Here is a 23479-nt window from a genome sequence, read left to right as displayed (position 1 = left end):
GGGGCAGCCTGGCCTCTGCCAGGTTGCTCAGGGCTCTGCCCACTCAGGTCCTGAAAACCTCCCAGGGTGGAGGAGTGTCCTGGTTTTGGCTGGGATAGAGTTAATTTTCTTCCTAGTAGCAGGCACAGTGCTGTGGTTTGGATTTAGTAGGAAAAGAATTTTGATAACACACTGATGTTTAGTTGTTGCTAAGTACTGCTTATGCCAGTCAAGGACTTTTCAGCTTCCCATGCTCTGCCAGGGGCACAAGAAACTGGGAGGGGGCACAGCCAGAAGAGTTGATCCCAACTGCCCCAAGGGCCATTCCATACCATACGGCGTCATGGGCAGTATAGAAACTGGGGGTTTGGCTGAGGGCAGTGATCGCTGCTCGGGAACTGGCTGGGCATCGGTCGGTGGGTGGTGAGCAATTGCGTTGTGCATCACTTGCTTTATTATCATTATTATATTGTTATTATTATCATTACTATTTTACTTTATTTCAACTATTAAACTGTTCTTATCTCACCCCAGGAATGTTTCTCACTCTTACTCCTCCGATTCTCTCCCCCATCCCATCGGGGCAGGGGCAGGGAGCGAGCAGCTGCGTGATGCGGAGTTGCTGCCTGGGGCTCAACCACGACAAGGAGGCACAACCCCTCTGGGCCCCCATGCCATTGCAGACTGTCCCCAGGGGGAAAAAGCTTCTCCTTCTGTCCCACCTGACTCGCGCCCGTTTTCACTCGTCCTCCTGCCATGCACCACTGCGACAAGCCTGGCTCCGCCTTCCCGATGGCCTCCCTGCAGGGACAGGGGGGCTGCCATCAGGTCACCCTCCCCAGCCGGTATCGCTGCCAGGGGCTCTTGCTTCCCAGGGGCAGGATCCTGCCTGTCTCCAGCCTGCCTCGGTCCCGCTGGACGGCAGCCCTGCCCTCGAGCGCACTGGCTGATCCCCCCAGTTTGGTGTCCTCCACAAACTCCCCCAGGGTCACTGATAAAGAAGGCAAATAGGACGGGTGCCCGGACAGGCTCCTGTGGTCTCCACTTGTCAGAAGCCTCCAGCCGTCAACCATGACTCCAAGCTTGACCGTCTAACCAGCTCTTCACCCGTCCGGTTGTCCACCCAGCTACACCCTAGTGTCCTGGCTTGGATACAAGAGTACCGTGCGAGACAGTTGTCAAAAGCTTTGCTTAGGTTGAGGTAAGTGACGCCCACTGCTCTCCCCTTGTTCACAAATTCAGTCATTTTTAATGCGGTCAAGCTATTCAGGCGTAATTTACCCTCGGTAAAACCATGCCGACTGTTTCCAATCACCACCTCCTTCACATGCCCAGAGGTGTGCTCCAAGAGCTCACCCCATGACTTTCCCAGTGATGACACTGAGGCTGACCAGGCCTGCATTTTCTCAAGATGAGAAAGATTCTCAAGATGCTGTGGGTGACCCCAAACAGCATCGTTATGAATTGTCACTACCTTGAAGAGCAGCTGAAGAAAGCCTACAGGACTGCTCTGCCCACAGGGGCATCACGCTTTAATACCTGAGCAGAGAGGGAGTGCTGAGTGAGAATGTCAGTGGAGATCTCCAGACTTCACCCTCACCATTGCAAGCTTTACTACTGTAGCAGGTTCTACAGCAGTTTTATTCTGGTGAGAAAGTCTTTGCGTAAAGGTAGCTGCACCCTCGAGATGTGTGGACACGAATGGACAAAAGGTCTTCTAAGAAGGATTAAAGGGAAAACACTAAATGACGGTGGCTAAAACTGGGGGTGGTTTTAGCAATTAAACAGATTAGGCAGCTGAGTTCTTATACCTTCCTGTTTACTGGCATAGATACACCCAGAATCTACAAAATACAGGGGTTACTCCTGCAGAACTGGATACACTGTCTATGGAAAAGCCTCTTAAGAGTCAATCATCTGGGCATGAGTAAATAACATTCCCTCCTTAAAGTGAGTCACGATTGGTGCTACAGTCTCCATAAAAACTGCTGGCAGGCTGCACGGTTCAGTTCTGTAGAGGACACGGGCCGTGCCCACAACGGGTGAGCGCACTTCCGATGATGCGATTTGATCAAATCATGGCATTAAGTGCCTCTAAGCTCAAGATGCAAATGATTGTTGAAGGTGCAGGAGTCCTATCGATTAATAAACGGCTGGCTTTATGTTATATAAAAAATTATGGCTCAAAGGACTGACCACACCAACTGCGGCTAGATGACTTTGCTGATGACAAAGTGCATTACTCTGGGAATATAATTCACCATCTCTACAGAGCTTAGCAGAAGGTTATATTTAGCTACCACAACTTGAGGATAACACAGCTCTACTGTCATTTCAACAGAATTTTAAACACATTTTTCCTTCTTTTCTCTTCTCTTCCAGAGGCTTGCTCATTTTTCCACATGTCAAGTTCAAAAGAACTCCTCACTGCAGCCCCCTCTATGACCTTGAGATCACACAGTTCTAGGCTTGCATTTGCTCTCACAGGCTGCATTGATGACAGCTGACTCTACCTAGTAAATCACTCCAGTGCTTCAAGTTCTCCGTAAAATATCTTTTACGCATTCCCCAAAACATTCACTAGCTGAAAGCCTTCTAGCGTTTTGCTTCATTGTCTGGGGACGTTTTACCTTCTGACAGCCTCTCCTTCCAGCCTTGGGCAGCTGAAGTGAAGAACTCGTTGTTGAGCGCAGAGCCACTCAGCTTCATCAAACCATCCGCCCCAACCTGGAATACATGACAAAGCAAATAGTATTAACTAGCTGGAAAGACAAATGTCACATGTTGTCACATGGGATCTGGAAACAGAGCAAGAGTCCCGACACGGCCACAAATCTCTTTGGAATTTGCCTTTAACTCACTCAGAAGAAAATAAATGACCTTCCTAAGGCTGTGCTTAGCCAAGTCTGGGATCTAGGAGGCTGTGGTAAATTTTCCTCATCCTTGCTTTAGCCCAATCCTCTCTAGACCTGCTGCTGCACAAGCAGACATGAGCAGCAGATGGTACAGGTGGCAAGGAGAAGCACAAGGAAACAGAACAGCACAGCCTCTGAAAAGCTTCCTCCGATGCCTTTTGCCCTGCAAAATGAACGCAAGAAATCGCCTGAACTACCATGCAAAGCAACAGCTCTGCTGTCTTCTGGTGAATGTAAAAAAGTGCATGAAGGAAAAGCAAGGACATAAAAGGTACCATATAAAAGTAACTCTGAAATGTATATAATCACCACCATGGATGCTTCAGGGAAAACAGGGACGAAGGAAGCTCAAAACCCATTCTGTCTTTGAAATATGGTTAACCAAGTAGGGCAGTCACGCTATAGAGTCGGACACAAATGAGAAAGCATGAGGCTAAGACTGGAACGTAGCATGGTGGGAAATTGTAACCAGGGTAATAAAACATTGATTTGCTTTTGCTCTTTATCCCACAAAAGTAAATGTGGAAATTCTCTACCAGAAACACAGAAATTCACATATCATTCAGTAAGTCGCAAAAACTTGTAGTGGGCAAAACTGATGTGCTTTCATTTCAATAAATCAGAACAAACAAGCAAAATCCAACTGTCCAACTGTAGGATACATCTGATGACACCGGGAGATCTGTGCAGCAAACGTTCAACAGCGCAGGATTTGATGAAGAGAAACGCCGCTTTTCCCGAGGCAGGTAATTAAAATGCTGCAAGTGACCTAACAGAAGGTTTTGTACGTCGGATTTAGTTAGAGATTTTTAAGTCAGGAGCAGCCATTATAGGGATTACAAAAGCAGAGATTTATTTTCTAGTCCAAATCTCTATCGATCGAGCACAGGGAGCAGAATTCACACGACTATCTGCTGCACGCACGGCGTTGCCTGTTCCTTGTGTTGGAGGACAGACAACTGCCGCAGGGCTGGCTGGGCCGTGCCTCAAAGTGCCCACTTTCTCGTCAACAGAAGCACAGCAGAAGCTGTAACAGCTCAGACTGAGTCACTGCCAAGCAAAACACAGCAGATACGTGACCTTTCACAACTGGCATGTCCAACGCCTTCACCTCTTCTCCTGTTTACTACAGCAAAGCCCGACATTTTATAAAGCACGCATCACCACTTGATGTGGTGGGCTGCTCTAGGAGATTTACTACAGTGAAATGTGCAATTTGTCCTCTCGGGAGCCAAGCAATATTATTTAGTTAGTCAAAATTTGTTCTCAGTCAAATTCTAATTCAATTTAAGGACAATTAAACTTAAAAGTCAGGTCAGAAATGTCTTACCATCTGCTGTGAGGTTCTTGCCAGTAAACTCCAGCTGCAAACTCCATCACACCATACTTTGACACATACCTAATTATTACAAAGGCCACAGGACTTATAAAACAATTCCCTCAAATATTTATTGGATCAGCCTTGGACTAACAAGCCCCCGATGAATGCTGGTTGAAGATCAGAATTTATGAGACAACATAAAATGTTAGAACTCCTCCTAGCTCCAAACGAACACTTCAGCAAAGCATCCTCTATAAAGCAGACCACGGTGCAGCTGCCAGACCCATACGCATTACTAACATTCTGTGAGAACCAGAGGAGCAGCGCAGCTGTGAGGATGGCTAGAACTTCACCAAATGCGGGTGTCTGTGCTGTGTCTGCATCTAAGCTGGTGTCCCTTCACAGTTTACAGTGATCGACTCAACTGGGAGTACGGAGGTGGGGACTGAGTTCATCTCGTCCTGAAGTAGACACCTGTATTTGGTCACAGGCTCTTGATCGCACCAACTGGATTTCCACTTTCTGTAAAAGGTGCCCAGAGTAACTAGCTGAGACGCAGACTCCTGGGAAGTGACTGAGGTGTGTAGACACAGGCATCTAGTACTGCTCTGAACACCACACAGAAAAGTATAGAATAGAATCCCAGAATCGTTTGGGTTGGAAAAGACCTTTAAGATCATCCAGTCCAACCATTAACCTAACACTGCCAAGTCCACCACTAAACCAATTAAGGGGAGAGGAAGAATTTCATGTTTCCTGTACATAATTACATGTTTCATGTATCTTCAAGGGTCATGCAGATCTGAGACAGGACATACAGAAGATCTCCATCTGCAGTGGCATCTGGAAGCCAGCCTTGCTATCTAAAGAACATTTAAAATGGCTCTAGGCACATACGTTAAGGCATCTGAACTAACAGCCCTACAAACTGAAGTGGAAGCGCAGCGCAGGATCCCGCTTTGCTCTGAAATTTCCAGCCAGGTGGGGTAGGAATGCTGAAGACAAACATAACGTTATGGATAAGGTAAAAGGAAGCAAGCATCCTTGTTCTACCTACAACATTTCTGGTACTGAGCATAAGCAGATTGAACTTCATTTCCTCAACTCATCGTTTTTTCCTCCTTTTACATGCAAATGCAACATTTGTTCTTTTTTCGTCTCTTAGTATCATCCCTGCCTTCCACAGGCTGCTCAAGAAAACTGCTGTAATGTTGAGGTTGCTTCAAGCAGTTCTTTTATGTACCCCTTTGGATGAAATTCATCAGATCCAGCTGAGCTGAAATAACTGTTATCAAAAGATTCTCTTAGCTGTTCTTTCAATACTGAAGGCTGAGTTCTTACCCCCTTGTCACTCACGTTAATTGTTCCAGGTATCACCAACTGCTTAGTGAAGAGCTCAGTGAAAACCTTCACCATTTCTTCTGTGCCACTCGCAGAGCAAATGAACCCATTCCTCCCGAGTACTTTTCTGCTTTTCCAAATTACTCTCTTCACGCACAAAGAGATCTTAGAGAGACAACCCACAAAAATAAGCTGCCTTCAAGGCCGACTCACGCTGCACATGCGGTACCTTTAATCTAGCGTGCGTTTCAGGTCAGGACACAAGCTCTTGGGAGCAGGTCAAGTCTACTCTGCAGTCTGGACAGTGTGAATATGCAATAGAAAACTCATTCAGTTTTCGCTTTACAAAATTCAGAATTTGACAGCTATGACACAAGGTCACGAGAAACAGAGAAGGCTGGAACTAAATTGGCAGCATCTGTTTAGGTGTTCTGTGGGAAGGCGCCAGGCTAAAAGGCTGCAGGGTTAATCCTGTACTGAAGAGTCTGGGAGAGGACAGGAGAGAGGAAGATGCCGAAACCGCTGTATTCCCATCACTCCTGCCCCTCTTCAAGTCCAACGTAACAGAAACATTGCTCTTGCTGTAGCTGGGAATATGGAGTTGATTAAAGAGAATTAAGCCACTGGTTTGTCAAACCTGAATTCTTTTTTTCTGGTAGCAACAAATACCCAAACGAATCACTGAAGAATTTTCCCTTTTTTTTTTTTTTGTTTTACACTGTGCACAGAAGAAAAAAGTCTATCCCATTAGACATAAACGCAGTACTTGGATGTCTAGCCTGAATTACTTCTGGAGGTGCTCCCTACCGACACCTGAGAGCCTCGCTTTTCTCCACAACAGCAACCACGACATACCTGCCTGTCCACCTCCGGCAGCAGCAGCAGCAGGCGCTGCTGGCATTCTGTCGGCAGAACAGAGAACGTATGCTTGTTGATCAGTGCCCGCAGGTTTGTGTTCACGAGGATGGAGTCGGGGGTTTCCACATCAATTTCAGCACACTTTGTTCTCTTCAGCTGCCCTGCAATGAACCACAAAGATGTAAGTAACGTCTTACCGAAGGGAGGATTAAAGGCTCCTTTGGAGTTCTCTATACCTGAGATTTTCAAAATGCCACCTTAGTAATCCATTTCAAACCTTGACTTGAAATATATGTTTTACCTTTGCACATGCAGTTAAAACCAACATGTGGGAGGTCCTTTGCAGCACAGAAAATTTCCATACCTAATATATTGTAGCCTGTGTCAGTTCACCTAACATTTGTGGGAATCCTGGCTATCTGGGGACTGGCAAGGAGTCTTTTTCAGGAGGGTTTCTAGAACTGCTTTTAGCCACATCAATTTTCTATTTTAAGCCTCTAGTTAGGGTCATTTTGTTCCTTGGGCTTTCTTCTCGGACTTTCCTACTTTGTTCTCAGCAAAAGCATTTCAGAAAAAATCATCAACTCATTGTGCTCGTGTAGAAACCACAACACTAGGCAAAGCAGCAAAAATGCACAACTATTCTCTTTCTGTCTTTGAAAGCCAGCGAGTCCAGCATTAACCCTTATGCTACAGCCAGCTTCATGCATGTGCTGCAAATTCAGAGAAGAATAAGGAAGAAAGCGTTTGTACCGTGTGCTCTATTTCCTTTGGATTCATCCACTGTCTATTAATGGCAAAACACCATGTGTTTTGAAGCTTAGATTAAAAGTGCATTATTAGCAAAATGGGGAATATTAAGACAAGACCCTGCTCCCCCCTGACTTCAGGGATGACAGCAATTATTTTTAAGGTAACAGTGCCTAACAAAATAAATATCATGGAGGCTTGTTTCATTAGGGGAAGTTTGCTCTATTACAAGTCATTCAGAAAATGGCTCTGCAGGTTTATAATCTACTTAAGTTGCAGAATTTCCTAATTACAGGGGACAAATGAAACATACCCTGAAAAGTGCCTATTTTCACCAGTGATAAAGGAAATCTAGGATGATTAGCATAGATAGAGACCTCAGCATATCCGTAAGTTCACCGAGGTCAATTCCATCATTGGTTTATGTAAAAGAAACCACAAAAGGTCAGGAGGGCTGAGCAAGACCTAACCTCAATGAATGGGCAGGAAGCCAAATAACAGTTGGGTCTGATGTATAAAGATCTGGGAAGGAATTCCTTTTTTTTTTTTAAAATGTTATCAAAGTGTCTTAAGTACATTAAAAAGCCTGCTAAATAATGCAAGTCCTTTTTTGCTTCTCAAACAGCAAGCTGCAAATTCACAGGCAGAAACCCCTGATGATAAGAAATGAAAAAAGGCTTATTTATATATGTAAGGTTTGAATTATTTATCCTGATTCACACAGCATACCAGCAGTACCTTCCAGAGTTGTCCAGAAGTCACTTTAGCAATGGAATTAATTACACGTTTTACTCGATTTTGCTATTTAGACTTTTGTTCTGTCATCAGAGCAACCAAATCTCATTAAGCAGAAAAATAAGTATCTTACTTGCATGGAGCCTGTCAGATCTCTGGAATGGTTTCTTCCCCAACCCTGGCAAGGAGTTATCAAGCTTAACGGAGGGAGAGGAACTGGAGGTGGAGTTCTGAGGGCTGCTTGACTGTCCATCTGACTGCTTTCCTTCCCAAGCTGCACAGGAAATTGAAACATTTAAACACAGGGATGTACAAAGAAATATTACACGAGACATCTGTTTGGACTGAAATAAAGATTCTGTAACGTGCATACCCTAATCCCAGCAGCTCTGGGACAAGCACTTCTAGGATACTTATATTCCTTTATTCTTGTAGCACTTACCACCCAACAGGCTGAAAGTAGAAGCCCCCTTTGTAGCCATCAGACTATCACAAAATAAAGGGACGGACAGCCATTTCATGTATGGTTTGAGTCTGCTTCCTAGTTGGTCCCATCTTATTTCCCCTCTATATCCAATCCAGTAATGATCTTGTTGAAACTTCCTTTCAGAGGCAGCTTTAGTTTCTGTTAGAGTTCCCAGTGAGGAAAAATCTCTTCATACTTTACGTGTACTTTCTAAATTTTAGCCTACTATGGTAGCTTTTGTTCCTTTAGACCACCCTCAGTAATTCCTCCTCCTCTTTCCAATACTCAAGAGATATTTTCATGCCCTCCTCCAAAGTCACTACTTAGGCAAACTAGACAGATTTCACCACTATGAATTCTCCTTACGAATCACTGCCACCCCCATCCTCTTTTGTATAGCAGTATTTTTTCTGCCGGTGGGAAGAGCGTCTTCCCTAGATTCTCCCTGCCTCCCTTTCCCTCCTCTTCTGAAGCGAGATGAATTAAGGACAAGAGCTGGTCTTCCCTCTGCTCTCGTTAGGTTTATGTGTAATGACAGGTACTCACTCACGTATGGAAAGGTACTGAAGTCCCATACCTCGAAAGAGAAACTCCACAATACACGTGATTAAGTCACAAATGAAATGAATGCTGGCTCTGATGAACGACTTGCACTAATCAGTTCCTTCACCCAGTCTGCACCAGCTTTCTTCCCCATCTGCCTCTCTTACTCTCCTCTCTGCCCAGTTCCTTTCCCCTTCCTTCTCTTCCTTGCACTAGCTGTTCCAGTTCTGACTAAACACATCCCTGAAATGGTGGAATCGGTGTGTTGCTTTCCAATCAGAATATTGTTCTCTCTCTACTTGTCTGCTTAATTTACCTCCACACCTCAATATATCCCACTGTCCCGGCTGGGAGCTATTTCTATGTACCATCATGTGGATAGGAGGGGAAAAAAGGACTCCATGGATGCTGATGAACAAGATACAAAAGCCACTCATGTTGCAGTAGCAGTCAAGGCTTTCACAGTAATCAATGTTCAGTCTAACTGGGGGCTGCAGAAACACACACTGCTCCTACCCTCAATTGGTTGAATATGGTCACAGCAAAAGCTGAGGAATGCGGCTTTCCTGAGACCACGTGTGACGTGAGTCTGGTCCTTGACTTCTTTCTGTCCCTCACAATCTTTAAGGTAGGAAAGCTCAGACGGCTGGATGCTGGCATGGAGAGACACTGACTCTTCAGGAAAGACAGGCAAGGAAGATGAATCACGAAGGTTGTCTCTACCCATACAAGTCTGTGGGACAACAGGAGTTGAATCCAAGGGTCCTGGGGGAGCCCACCAGTGTCCTTACAAGGCCCCTCTCTACCGTCTTTGGAAAGAAGTGAAGATTGTGGGAGACTCCCCACAACTAAGAAAGGCAAACGTTGCACCCACCTTCAAAAAGGACCCAAAAGACAATCTGAGAAAATACAGACTGGACAGTCTCACTTTTCTCCCTGGGAAAATCATGGAGCGGCTCCTCTTGGAGCACATTTCTGGTCACACGAAGGAGGTAATGATGACTGGAAGCAGTCAGGATGGATTTACCATGGGTAAATCATGCCTGACCAGCCTGATTGCCTTCTGTGATCAAATTACTGGGTATGTGGATGAGGGAAGAGAGGTGGATGCCATTTACCTCGACTTTAGCAAGGCGTTTGACATTGTGTCCCACAATACCGTGTGCAAGCTGGGATGTTACAGTCTGCATGGGTGGACAACTAGATGGGTAAGCAGCGCGTGAGGTAGCCAGGCTTGGAGAGTCATCCTGCCTGGAGGCTGGTAACGAGCGAGTGCCTCAGGGCACCGGTCCCGGTTCACATTTTTATTTGGGGGAGGCAATGGAGCACTTGCTCAAGTATGCAGGTAACGCCAAATTTGTGAGGACCAAGTCACTACGCTCGAGGGCAGAGCTGCCACCAGCAGGACCGAGCCGGGCTGGAGGAACAGGCCAGCGGGGATCTCACAGGGACAAAGGCAAAGCCCTGCCCCTGGGAAGGAAGAGCCCCTGGCAGCGACACAGGCTGGGGGCAGCTCTGCGGGAAGGGACCTGGGGGTCCTGGCAGACACAACCTGAACTCGTGCCCTGGCGCCAAAGGCCATCAGCATCCTGGGCCGTAGGACCACAGCCAACAGATCAAGGGAAGTGATTATTCCCCTTGGCTAAGCCCTCGTTAGACCACACCTCAATTCCGTGTCCTGTTCTGGTGCCTCTAATAAAAGGAAGACACAAAAACAAGGAGCGAGCTCAGCTGCGGGCCACCAAGATGCTCAGGGGGCTGCAGCGCTTGCCCTGTGAGGAGAGGCTGAGGGACCGGGGCTTGTTCAGGCTGGAGAAGAAAAAAGGTTGAGGGAGACCTGGTAGTCACCACTCTGTTCCTATCAGGAGGCCAGCAGGAAGATGACGCCAGGCTTGTCAGACAGTGGTGCAAGGCAGGAGGACAAGAAAAAACAGGCAAGAGTCAGCCAGGATGCAAGGAAAAATTTTATCCCCTCGAGGACAGTCTGCAATGGAGCGGGGGCAGCAAAACATGGGGAAGTCAGAAAAAAACCACAGTAACAAAAATTACATAGAGATGATGAAAGAAAATAGTTCACCCATGATTAAAGGGGATGTGGCAATAGTTTGAGACGTGTGAAACCAAAATAAGGAGAGAAACCGACATGCCGTGACCTCCTGCCCCGGAAGCCTGACATGCAGTGCCTGGGAAGGGCCAGACAGCAGGCCTCCAGCAGCAGGACCCTGGCCGTACCCAGGAAAGGCAAAAGCCTCATTAGAATCACCAAAAATAAAGACACCGAGCAATACTTTAAGTACTCTAATTAATAGGAGTTTGGATTACTTACTCCATTAGTCTATTTTCATAATTATGTTAGCTAACAGTCTTATGAAATATCCTACCTGTTTCAGTCCCCCTTAGGTCTCCCCTGTTCCTACTTCCCTAAGACACAATTCCTCCTGGGGCAGGGAGCTCAGGAGATGGGGTCTTCCAGGAGCGCTATCTGTCTGTTGTGCTAATGAACCATTCAGGTTTAACCCTAGTTAGCAGAGAAATAGCAAAAAGGCTTTTCAACTATCATTTTATGCTAAAGACTTCATACACCTGGCACTGCATTTTTGTAATACCATCACAGGAAACGTGTAATTTTCTACTGGATTAATTCTGGCTTCCTTCTCAGACCACACCAGCCGAGGTGTAAAGGGCACAAGCACAGCTTAGGACTGAATTTCAAACAAGCCAGATGGTATTAACCTTTTTCCCCTTAACCTTTTTGAAAGGGTATGAACTACAAAGCTGCCTGGGAACAACAGGCAACCTCATCAACTGTTAAATACTCACTCTGCTATTAAATGATGCATCAAGTGCAGCTGATAAACATGCCTGTTCCTTTCAATTGGATATACGGCGCAGAGCCGCAACCTTGCATGTGCCTGAACAGATGTTACAAGAAACATTCCAGCAGTATATAACCAGCAAGCCAGGACAGATTGGTCTAGTTTTGGTTTGGATTTGTTTAGAGCTATTTGGAAAGGGAGAATACACAAACACACTGAAACACAGAAAGAATTTTATACTAAAGAAAATCAGCATGAGATGAGGATGCATCTCCAGTTATATAAAAGGCGGTAGGGATAAGAAATCAAATAACTTGCACTCTGTGTCCATGGTGGATAGGACAGGAAATCTTGGGTTTACACCCGAGGAAGCAAGAAAACTTTCTGATTAGAGGCTAAGAAAAACATTTTAAGGATAAAGTTAACAAAGCAGGAAGGGCAAGACTTGCTGGGAGTTTTTCGTCTTTGCATCAACGGCATCTCTCAGAATAGACCGAAGAAAACGTCCGTCAGGAATGCATCATAGCTCCTGCCCTGAGGAAAGGACGTGGACTAGATGAGCTCTCAAGGGTGCTCCTAGGCCTAGTTTCTAATGGCTCTGTGAAATTTCTTAACCTGACCAATGAATTTCAGCTATACATTCATGTAATCACGCCAAGAATATGCAAGAGCAAAATGTTTTTCAGGCTAATATCATCTTACTGCTGTTGTATAATCCTCTCTGGCTACTTCTACACCAGCAAGCAGAAGGGTGACACTGGGCATTCCCCTGGCCCTCAGAACAACTGGCACAAACTGGCTGCGTTCACGTCCCCAAGCTTTCCGTCTCCCCCGCGCGGGGTTGGCCACGTTCAAATTGCCTGCAGGGAATGACGTTTGGCCTGTGCTGCACACCAAGCCGTGCCAGGGATCGCCTAGGAGACTGCTAGCTTGTCCTGAGCCAAAGCTATGTCAGGGAATTGAGCAGAATGGATTGACCGAGTTCCAGTTCTTGTGCCCAGTACTTTGGCAATGATTAACTCAGTAGCAGAGATGCAGCTTCTCTCTCCACTGCAGTTGTTCCTTGTTCTAAGCACAGGCTCGCTGGCTGAAGGACTGACTGTTTGGAAGCGGAAGGAGTTTTGGGACTGGAATCAGGTTAATAGATGCTATAAGAATAATGAAGGCACACCTTCTTTCTGTAAGGTAACAATTTGGTATTACCCATGTTATCAGGCTTTATCATTTTTAAGACGACTGCAAATAGCTTAGGATTTGGGATTGGAGATGTAATTTTGTTGTGATCCGATTGCCTTCTCTCCCTTTTTTTGGGCAAGCTTCGTGATGGCCAGTCTCAGCCACTCCGTCTGTGACAGAACACCTGACAGAAGTCTTTCAGAGTGAGCGTTCTTGCTGCGTCTTCCTCAACGGTCACATTTTCATGATCATCATCTTTCTGAGATGAATCAGGACCATTCAAGTAAATCAAGGGTGAAGGATGGAAAAACAGGGTAATTATTGAGGGGGGGGGGGGGGGGGGGAATTTCCATCTTATAAAGTGTCCGAGTTTGACAGATAGCACAGCATTTTACCCATGATAATTAGTGTAACAGATGGGGTATAAGGGCAGGGACTCCAGAAGTACACACAGCTTAAACAGACAGGGACTGTATACATGTTGCAGAAGACGGTGAAGCCGGATCAGAATCAGCAGGACTGTGAAGCAGAGGAGGAGATCGCTGCTTTTTGGAAGAGATCTCAGCCTCAAAAAGCCAGCCCTCTTTTCCTCTTGCACACAATGCCGCTGGTCCCGGTCCTGCCTTTCTCTGCTCCATACCACATATACTAACTCTGTGAACCTAAATTCTGTTTATTTCTTAGGTCCCAACACCCCCCTTGCCATTACAGCTGCAGAAGGACTTAGTGACAATGAATGGCTGAGTGATAAAAGAACAGATATGACTCACTGTACAGAAACATGAAGTGATGTACAAAAAGAGCTCCCCTAACCTTACATACATACTGTTGGACTCTAAAATAGAAAATGGCAACTGAGGAAAGAGTGTCAGAATCTCCATGGTTCTAGGGAAATGCCTGCTCTTGGCTGGGTCAAAAAAAAAAGCAAATTGAATGCTAGGAATTGTTAAGAAAAGATGAACAAAATATCAAATACCAAAATGATGCTATACAGAGCCAGAATGCATCTGCACCCTGAATACTGTGTAGAGTTTTCATTCTCTATTGAAAAAAGCATATCGCTTTCCATACAAGGAATGAGAAAATACAGTAGGACTCTTCAGACTCTTCAGAAAAAGAGATGTCTACAAAAGTCATGGGTGGCAAGAAGTTGTTGAATAAACAATAGTTGTTCACTGCCTGATGGATAATTAGAATGAATCAAATAAAGGTGTAAGGAGCCTGGCTCAAAACAAACAAAAATGAGTAGTTTTTACAGCGTGTTGTTTGCCACGAGGCATTTACAAAGTCAACATTCCCACTCCCCAGGTTAGGCAAATCCACTGAAGAAAATCCAGCCGAGTCCGTGGAATGCAAAGGCACCTCCTCTTGCTTTGGAGCTCCCTGAGCACAACACGCTTCATTCTGGGAGAGCGCTACCACACGCCTACGCTGCTTTTGCACACCTCATGCATGTGCTATCAGCAGTGTTGGACACAGGTCACCAGGCCAAACGTGTTCAATTTGATTGGATGGGCCCACTGTTCTGATCTCTGCCGTAAGCATGAACAAAAGCGAATTGGTGCTTAGTGATCTGGGAGAGGGTACAGAGCCACTACTGGTAATGTTTACAGATGACCTGACAAATTGTGGATTGATAAAATAATGATGGCGTTAGTCTACGAAGCCATTTCTTGTACAACATGAAAATCAGTCTATACAAACACAGAGGCATTTCTTGCATCTAAAAGAGAACAACTCATGTTCACAGAATCAGGAGCTTATAATGGAAATCAGTTACACTGAAAAGTATTTAGAAAAGAAGAAATTCTCACTTCTAGCTAGAAGAAACTCCCAAGAATTTATGCTAACTAGTGAAATGGTGCTGCGGGTAAGGGAGCTCATGCACTGTTGAATGGAGAAGAGAAGAGCAGTGATCTCATTAATTTCTAATGCAGCATAAATGCTGGAAACCTCTTGGGGATATTTCAGATCAGAACGTACATCTTTGGAACAAGACATGAAAGCCACACTACAGAATGAGAAGCCACTTTGGAAAAAAATAAATACTAAGACAAACACCACCTATTTGCTTAGCCATGAGGAGTACCTGACCACAGCGCACAGGCAACTACAGGGGAAGACATTTATCACAGAAAGAAGCTTTTTAACCAGACAACGGCACAATAACAGCTATTCAAGACCTATTCTTAACTGAATGCATTCCTAATAAAATCAAAGCCAGGAAAATAGAAGCTAGACTATTTCAGAAACAAAAAGAATGCCATATGAAAAGAGCGCTTTCTTCTCTCTTCCCCTAAGAACAATAAAAGGCAAGTTAAAGAGACACGGCAGTAAAAGAACGTGTAGGAGTGTCACTGCCACGTACCAGATTTTGCAGGTGTGGAGTCCCCGGCTGCCTTGACGGCCTTCAGAAGGACGTGCTGATTAGACGACACGGGCATGCCTGCTCTGCATTGCTGCTGCTGTTGCTTTTGCTGCTGCTGTTTCAAGGCCTGGGGAAGAGGACAGAAGAACATGACCGAAAAGAAATTCAAAATATTCTTAGAAATTATTAGCACACAGTACAAACCGCTTGTTTTAGAGCAACCAGTAGTTAGGGTTCTGATTCCAGCTATGTCAAAAGTTCAAAATGACTTCTGAAACACATTCAGTTCACATGGGACGCTGATACTGCCTATTTAAATACACTACTACAAGTAGGCAGATTTCCTACCTTTGCATCTAAAGCAAAAAGTTAACGGTTGCGGAACATCTTAAGTTGCGTTGTTTTCATGAAAAAAACACGATCTCCAGAGAATGCAAAGAGAAAGGATTCCAAATCTGGACTTGGTTCAAGAAGTAGTTATACAAATAACTTCAAAGTAAAAGCACCATCACGTAATCCATTTCCGTCTCCTGGAGAAGCAAGTAGCAACGTACTAAAAACCTTCAACAAAGACGCTACCCATTAGGAAAGACTTTTTTCATTAGGAGAGTAACAAAGATGAAAACACTACCGGGAAGAAAGCAAAGTCCTTTGTTTCAGAAAAGGCTGTTAAGGCAACCATAACACAGCCTAAAACGCACAAATGACTAAGGCAAGGAAGTAAGAAGGCAATTTGGTTAAACTGCAGCGTTTACCCAAACCAAAGTGTCTGTTTTCAAAAAATGAAATCCAAACCCAAATAAACTGAACAGCAGAATAAATTACGACAGATCAAGTATACTGCAGAATTTCAAAATAGGAAGTAACGGGAAATATTATGCTGCGTACATACAAATGAGTAGGACTGTTAACTAGAGTTGACCACTATCAATAATAATAATAATAATGATATACAGTTAGAACTAGGAGAGAGAATGAAAACATGCAGGAACCTGCAGAATCTGCCACGAGGAAAACAGAAGACAGACTGACCTTCAGCTTGTAAAGACACAAACGGGGGAGGACTGACAACAACAAAAGGATGCAGATAATGAATGGACATGTTAGATTCCTGTTTTCCAATTTATTAAATAGTTCCTATTCAGCCACTTCTACCACAGGTTAAAAAAAAAAAAAAAAAAAACCCAAAAAAACCCCAAAAAAGTTCAGCCAAACCAAAACACAGCAAAATTGAAAATCAGTAGGAGGAAGTATCCCCTGCAACGCACAATTAACCTCTTGTTATTGAGGTCAAAAGCTTTTAAAAAAACAGAAGGAGAAAAAGAGAGACCTGGCATTCATATGAGTAACAAAAATCCATGAACAAGTTCAAGAAATTCTTCATTGGTTTGAAGATGAACTGCAGGCCACAGTGATTGTCAAGAAAGTACTAGGCTATGAAGACCACTAGTATATTCTGGGGGTTGTGTGAATCCCATACTGCCACCATGCAAATCGCTTCAAATATTTAAGGTTTTGTTCAGTTCACCTATTCTGCACGCCATTTAACTGCTGCATTTTTCTCGGCTCAGGTAAAACAATTCTGCTTTTGTTCATTGTGTCACCTCAGTTCTCAGTCACGCAGCACCTGAGGCACCCACGCCAATGGTGGCTGAGGCATGTGTGGGAAGAGGAGGAAACAATTATTCACTAGATACCTCTTTTAAATTCCGTGTCAGCTTCACACTTCTGATCTCCGTTATAAACATTTGGGGGTTTCTTTAACAAATCTAAATTTAGAGTCCTGCCATAATCACAGAATAATTCTGGTGGGAAAGGACCTCGGGAGGTCTCCAGTCCAAGCCCCAGCTCGGAGCAGGGGCAGCCTGGCCTCTGCCAGGTCGCTCAGGGCTCTGCCCACTCGGGTCTTGAGAACCTCCCAGGGTGGAGGTTTGTTTTAGAGCTCTAAAAGAGTTGCTCTAAAACAACCCCTCTGGGCCCCCGCGCCATTGCAGGCTGCCCTCAGGGGGAAAAAGCTTCTCCTTATGTCCTGTTTCTCCTTATACCATTCCACTTATGCCCATTGTTTCTTGTCCCATGTCCTTCACCATATCCTGAGGAGCCTGGCTCTGTCTTCTCAATAACCTCCTTGTGAGTACTGGGCGGGGGGAGAGGGGGAAGGGGAGAGGCCCAGCTCCCCTGTAACACCGGATACCAGGCCCAGCTCCCCTCACACCCCACACCAGGCCCAGCTCCCCTCACACCCCACAGACCCATCTCCCCTCACTCCCCACACCAGGCCCAGCTCCCCTGTAACACCCGATACCAGCCCCATCTCCCCTCACGCCCCACACCAGGCCCAGCTCCCCTCACGCCCCACAGACCCAGCTCCCCTCACACCCCACACCAGCCCCATCTCCCCTCACGCCCCACACCAGCCCCATCTCCCCTCACGCCCCACACACCCATCTCCCCTCACACCCCACACCAGCCCCATCTCCCCTCACGCCCCACACCAGCCCCATCTCCCCTCACACCCCACAGACCCAGCTCCCCTCACACCCCACACCAGCCCCATCTCCCCTCACGCCCCACACCAGGCCCAGCTCCCCTCACGCCCCACAGACCCAGCTCCCCTCACACCCCACACCAGGCCCAGCTCCCCTCATGCCCCACACACCCATCTCCCCTCACACCCCACACCAGGCCCAGCTCCCCTCACGCCCCACAGACCCAGCTCCCCTCACACCCCACACCAGCCCCATCTCCCCTCACGCCCCACACCAGCCCCACCTCCCCTCACGCCCCACACCAGCCCCATCTCCCCTCACACCCCACAGACCCAGCTCCCCTCACACCCCACACCAGCCCCATCTCCCCTCACGCCCCACACCAGGCCCAGCTCCCCTCACGCCCCACAGACCCAGCTCCCCTCACACCCCACACCAGGCCCAGCTCCCCTCATGCCCCACACACCCATCTCCCCTCACACCCCACACCAGGCCCAGCTCCCCTCACGCCCCACAGACCCAGCTCCCCTCACACCCCACACCAGCCCCATCTCCCCTCACGCCCCACACCAGCCCCACCTCCCCTCACGCCCCACACCAGCCCCATCTCCCCTCACGCCCCACACCAGCCCCATCTCCCCTCACTCCCCACACCAGCCCCATCTCCCCTCACGCCCCACACCAGCCCCATCTCCTCTCACACCCCACACCAGCCCCATCTCCCCTCACGCCCCACACCAGGCCCAGCTCCCCTCACGCCCCACACACCCATCTCCCCTCACACCCCACACCAGGCCCAGCTCCCCTCACGCCCCACACCAGGCCCAGCTCCCCTCACGCCCCACACCAGGCCCAGCTCCCCTCACGCCCCAGACCCATCTCCCCTCACTCCCCACGGACTCATCTCCCCTCACGCCCCACACCAGGCCCATCTCCCCTCACTCCCCACACCAGGCCCAGCTCCCCTCACACCCCACACCAGGCCCATCTCCCCTCACTCCCCACACCAGCCCCATCTCCCCTCACGCCCCACACCAGGCCCATCTCCCCTCACTCCCCACACCAGGCCCAGCTCCCCTCACGCCCCACACCAGGCCCAGCTCCCCTCAGCTCCAGCCATGCAAGGCCCCACTCCACCAGCCCGCCCCCGTCAGGAACCAGCCAATCAGGAAAGTGCTAACTACCCCGCACCCACCAATCAGGCGGCCGCTTCCAGGCGCAGCGGCAGGGCTCCCTCTGAGGGTCCCTCCAGAGACCCCGGAGCATGGCTGCCAACCCTCCCCTGACCCCGACCTGCCGCGATACCGTGCGCAGGGGCTCCTTATTTTCATTTCGTCTGCCTTGATGTTGTCCTTGGTTCTCCCTGCATGCCCTGCCGCCCTCCATGGTGGGCAGATGTTCCCCAGCCCACAGGTGCGTTTGCACAAAGGGTAGCTCTGCGGTACCCCCCCCCCCCGCCCCCGCTGTCGAGTGTGGAAACCACCACTTTGTTCTGTGGAACTGAAAAGAAGCGTAACTCAAAATGGCGCCATTCAGTCAGCATCATCAGCACCTCCTTTAACTGTAATTTACACAAAGGCCTTATGTCAGCAGCACGCTCCTCCCGGACACGGTGGCGGCAGCGGGCCCGGGAGCTGCTCCTGAGCGCTTGCTTCTTGCTCTGGACCTACCTCTGGTCTCTGGTGACAATGTTAAAAACCCACCTAATGGGGGGAACGTCTGTATTGTACAGCTCCCTTCTTCACACAAAAGGTGGCGAAGCGACCATTCACCCACCGGAGAGCTTCTGTAGGGTGCAGCCCAACCCAGCCCCCGGCCTTATTCATCCCAGGTATGTGCCAACAGCAGATGAAAGGGTAACGGATAAAGATGAAAGCCAACGCTATAAACCTGACCAGAGCAGAGGGTGGAATTTCATAGAATCATCGAATCGTTTGGGTTGGAAAAGACCTTGAAGATCATCCAGTCCAACCATTAACCTACACTACCAAGTCCACCACTAATTAAGGGCAGAGGAAGAATTAATTTCATGTTTCCTGGCTTGGGGGCTGGATCATTTATAATGAAAGTAAAACCAGGAATCACTAAGGTTGGAAAGGCCCTCTAAGATCATCAGCCCAACCATCAAGCCAACACCCCCATGGCCACTAAACCATGTCCCCAAGTGCCACCTCTGCCCGTTTGTTGAACCCCTCCAGGGATGGGGACTCCCCCACCTCTCTGGGCAGCCTGTTCCAATGCTTGACCACTCTTTCCATGAAGAAATTTCTCCCAATATCCAATCTAAACCTTCCCTGACACAGCTTGAGCCCATTTCCTCTCATCCTATCGCTTGTTCCTTGGGAGAAGAGCCCGACCCCCCTCCCTGCCCCCTCCTGTCAGGAGCTGCAGAGCGATCAGGTCTCCCCTCAGCCTCCTCTTCTCCAGGCTGAACACCCCCAGCTCCCTCAGCCGCTCCCCACCAGCCCTGTGCTCCAGACCCTGCCCCAGCTCCGCTGCCCTTCCCTGGACACGTCCCAGCACCCCAATGTCCTTCTTGGAGTGAGGGGCCCAAAACTGGACACAGCATTCCAGGTGCGGCCTCACCAGCGCCGAGCACAGGGGGACGATCCCTGCCCTGCTCCTGCTGGCCACACTATCCCTGACACAAGCCAGGATGCTGTTGGCCTTCTTGGCCACCTGGGCACACTGCTGGCTCATGTTCAGCCGCTGTCGACCAACACCCCCAGGTCCTTTTCGGCCAGGCAGCTTTCCAGCCACTCTTCCCCAAGCCTGCAGCGCTGCATGGGGTTGTTGTGCCCCAAGTGCAGGACCCGGCACTTGGCCTTGTTGACCCTCACACAGTTGGCCTTGGCCCATGGGTCCAGCCTGGCCAGGTCCCTCTGCAGGAGCAGAGGGGTTGGAGCAGAGGGACCCCAAAGGTTCCTTCCAACCCCAAGCAGCCCGGGTTTCTGTGATTCTGTGAATTCTGATGGCACTGGGATGGCCGCTCAAGCTAGGTAAGGATGAGATGAAGGTCAGTGGACTGGAGAGGATCAGAGGAAAGACCTAGAGTGATACCTGCACTTCCCAGCGACAGGTGAGAAACCACCCATCCTTCTGGACCTGCATCATAAATTTCAGAGTCCCAGTGGGGTGGTTTTTCATATCAGCACACACTCACTGTAACAAAGGGGGTTTCTCCCAATGATTGTTTCAGCTTTCCAGCAAGATGAGCACTGACGTGTCTCTGCCAATTTAGATTCAGATATTGCAAATCTCTTAACTCGGGATTTTTCCAAACGATTGTAAGGAATGCAGCCATCTGCTTACTCGCTATACTGTGTGGTGATGGCACACCAGTACGCACCATATTATTTGGCTGTATTTTGCAGTTTTAACTCTGATGTGTTTATGAACTAAATCCTGATCCTTATTTCTTAAAGGACCTGATACTTGTTGTCAGTATAGCGGCAGTATAGCGGCAGCGTGGTGTTACAGGGTTAAAACTTCTCACTTAGAAATCTGCTCTCTCTTCCCTCCGCTAATATTATAATTACTTAGTGCTTAAGACAGGAGGGCTGCATCCAGCCAGCTGTCTTCCCCAGTGCACGCTACCAAATAATCTGGGTCACAGACATAATTAAAAATATGAAAGCTTTCTTTAATTCGTTTCCCTCAATAGCTCATGTTTTTCCTACTACTCTACTCATAACACTGCTGTCTCCTTCCTGCTATCTATTTTTTGCTCATTTTATCTACTTGTTATAACTTTTTCTGACCATGGTGGCAACCGTGCTTAAGAAGAGGTGGAAGATGTGATATTTGGTCAAAAAGGCAGAATTCCACTGGAACTAAAATTAAGCAAAGGATCAGGCATGCAATGTTCTTAATCTGACCCAAAGCTAGAGCAACCTTTGGGCAGGTAAGTTAGAATGATTGAACAGTTACGGTGTTCTTTGGCCACACCTTTTTTCCCTGGGTGCAAGTTATTCACTATGCTACAATTTGATGCTCTACTCCGGGCCACAAGAGTTGAGTTCCGGGAGCAGAGCTGTTGTGATGGAAGATGATGACCATCAGAAACAGCTTTTTGCCCTGCAGAGAGCTGCAGAACTGTTAAGTACAGAAAAGTATGCAACGCAGACATCAAGGCCTCCACGGGGTTCCCCATTTCTGTTTCAGGGTTTCTGATTTTTTTTTCCCCAAACCAATGAGATTAACAGCGAAACTGAGAACACTGTCTCGATTTTGGAACTCACTGGCTCTGACGTATCTCATGATGTTCAGCGACAGGGGTGGAACAAGGACGCTCGGGAAGCAGACATCTCAGAATAAGAAAGCTGGCGGGTGGAGGAGGGCGAGGGCAGAGACAGAGGGGAATGAATATAAAGGTGGGGGAAGGCTGGTGGGAGCAGGAGCTTGGGGAATTCAGAGGTGAAAAGTAGAAAATTAGTAGGCATGTAAGGACAGAGGCTGGGAAGAGAGGAGAAAAGCAGACGGAGTGTAGGTTTGGAAATAGTGTGGGTTTGGAAATGGAGCGTGGGTTTGGCCAGAGGTCCCTTCCAACCTGTGATTCTGTGGAATAGGGACCTACGGAGAAAATGAAGAGGAACTGCTGAGCATGAGAGAGGAAAGAGGACTGCTTATAACAACCCCCGAGTCTGTTTGATCACTCTCTTTTAAGAGAGAAGCCTTTGCGGATGTTGGAGAGAAATGATTGCCAGCCAGGCTTCAAGAGGGATGAGGAAAGGAAAGCAAAGAGTATGATTAATAACTTGCTGAATTAGTGAGAAGCGATTTTCTGAGGATTCAAATGAAAGTGGAAGCTTGACTCTGAACTTCAGAAGAAAATCTGCCTAAAGTGACAACACAAACTCGCTTCCGTATTGCAGCTATCAGCGGCAAGCAACGTCACAATAACACTGATGCTTCTGTCGAGAACCAGCCAAGTGGGAAAAGAAAGGAGAGAGAAGACTCCCTAAAGCTGGCATCTCATTCTGACATCAAGTCAACTCTCTCTTGCTGGAAACAAAAGCTCCAGTTTATCCACTTGCCTTATCTTCCCCTGTAATATTCTCCTCAATAATATGCCCTAATTAGATCCTTCTCTCTCACTGCAGATCCTTTTCCCAAGGCCACGGGCATCTCTGTTAGCTGAATGCCATCCCGAGTGTTGCTTCTCAGCTGGAAAAAGTCAGGAAAACAGGCCGGGCTGGAAAAGGTAAATCCTATCTGGAACACATCATGATTTCATCTGTCTGTGACAAGCTTCCGTAATCCCTGGACTAGCACCTCCTCTGCAACCTGATTCATAACTCCTTACAGATTTGTACTTTACCAAGGAGTAAATCTAACCCTGATAAAGCATTTCCTTTCTAAGGATCATGGAAAACTAAACAATGCAGTTGGGGAAACACCTGCAAGTAAGACACTCAGGGGACTAATTCATCTTGCATTTTTCATTAGGAGAAACAAATCATTTGAAGTACGCTTACCCGTTCCATCCTGCGTGCACACAATTAACACTGTCTACACAACAGTCGTTCCCCACGCATGGAAAATAATCAGTCCTCCTCTTTCTCTCATTGCACCGCAAGGTCAGCGTGCTCTCCTTCCCCTTCTGCCCTCCATATATACATACACACCGCACCCACAGAATTCCTTGGAAGGGAGAGTATGCTGCTAACTAGGGAAAGAAGTCAGTGGATTTAATTCTTTTCCCCAAAAGACCTTCCATTTA

At 47.5% G+C, this 23479-nt stretch overlaps 1 protein-coding gene across 5 annotated transcripts in view; it reads right to left on the bottom strand.

Moving 5' to 3' along the window:
• ASXL2 (ASXL transcriptional regulator 2) overlaps positions 1 to 23479 on the bottom strand; it is a 127230-nt gene that overhangs the window by 9907 nt on the left and 93844 nt on the right. For all 5 annotated transcript variants that reach the window (XR_012830901.1, XM_075706738.1, XM_075706736.1 and 2 more), the window contains 4 exons: positions 15269 to 15395; positions 8033 to 8173; positions 6412 to 6575; positions 2610 to 2706 (listed from right to left, as the gene is read on the bottom strand). Coding sequence is in view for 4 of the 5 variants with exons in the window: in XM_075706738.1 (XP_075562853.1) it covers positions 2610 to 2706; positions 6412 to 6575; positions 8033 to 8173; positions 15269 to 15395 (529 nt within the window). In the remaining variant the exon portion in view is untranslated. The remainder of the gene's footprint in view (positions 1 to 2609; positions 2707 to 6411; positions 6576 to 8032; positions 8174 to 15268; positions 15396 to 23479) is intronic.

Source organism: Pelecanus crispus, chromosome 3 (assembly GCF_030463565.1).
Source record: "Pelecanus crispus isolate bPelCri1 chromosome 3, bPelCri1.pri, whole genome shotgun sequence".
Lineage (NCBI taxonomy): Eukaryota > Metazoa > Chordata > Aves > Pelecaniformes > Pelecanidae > Pelecanus > Pelecanus crispus.
The sequence above is the reverse complement of the archived record's forward strand: the minus strand, read 5'-3'. Positions and strand labels throughout refer to the sequence as shown.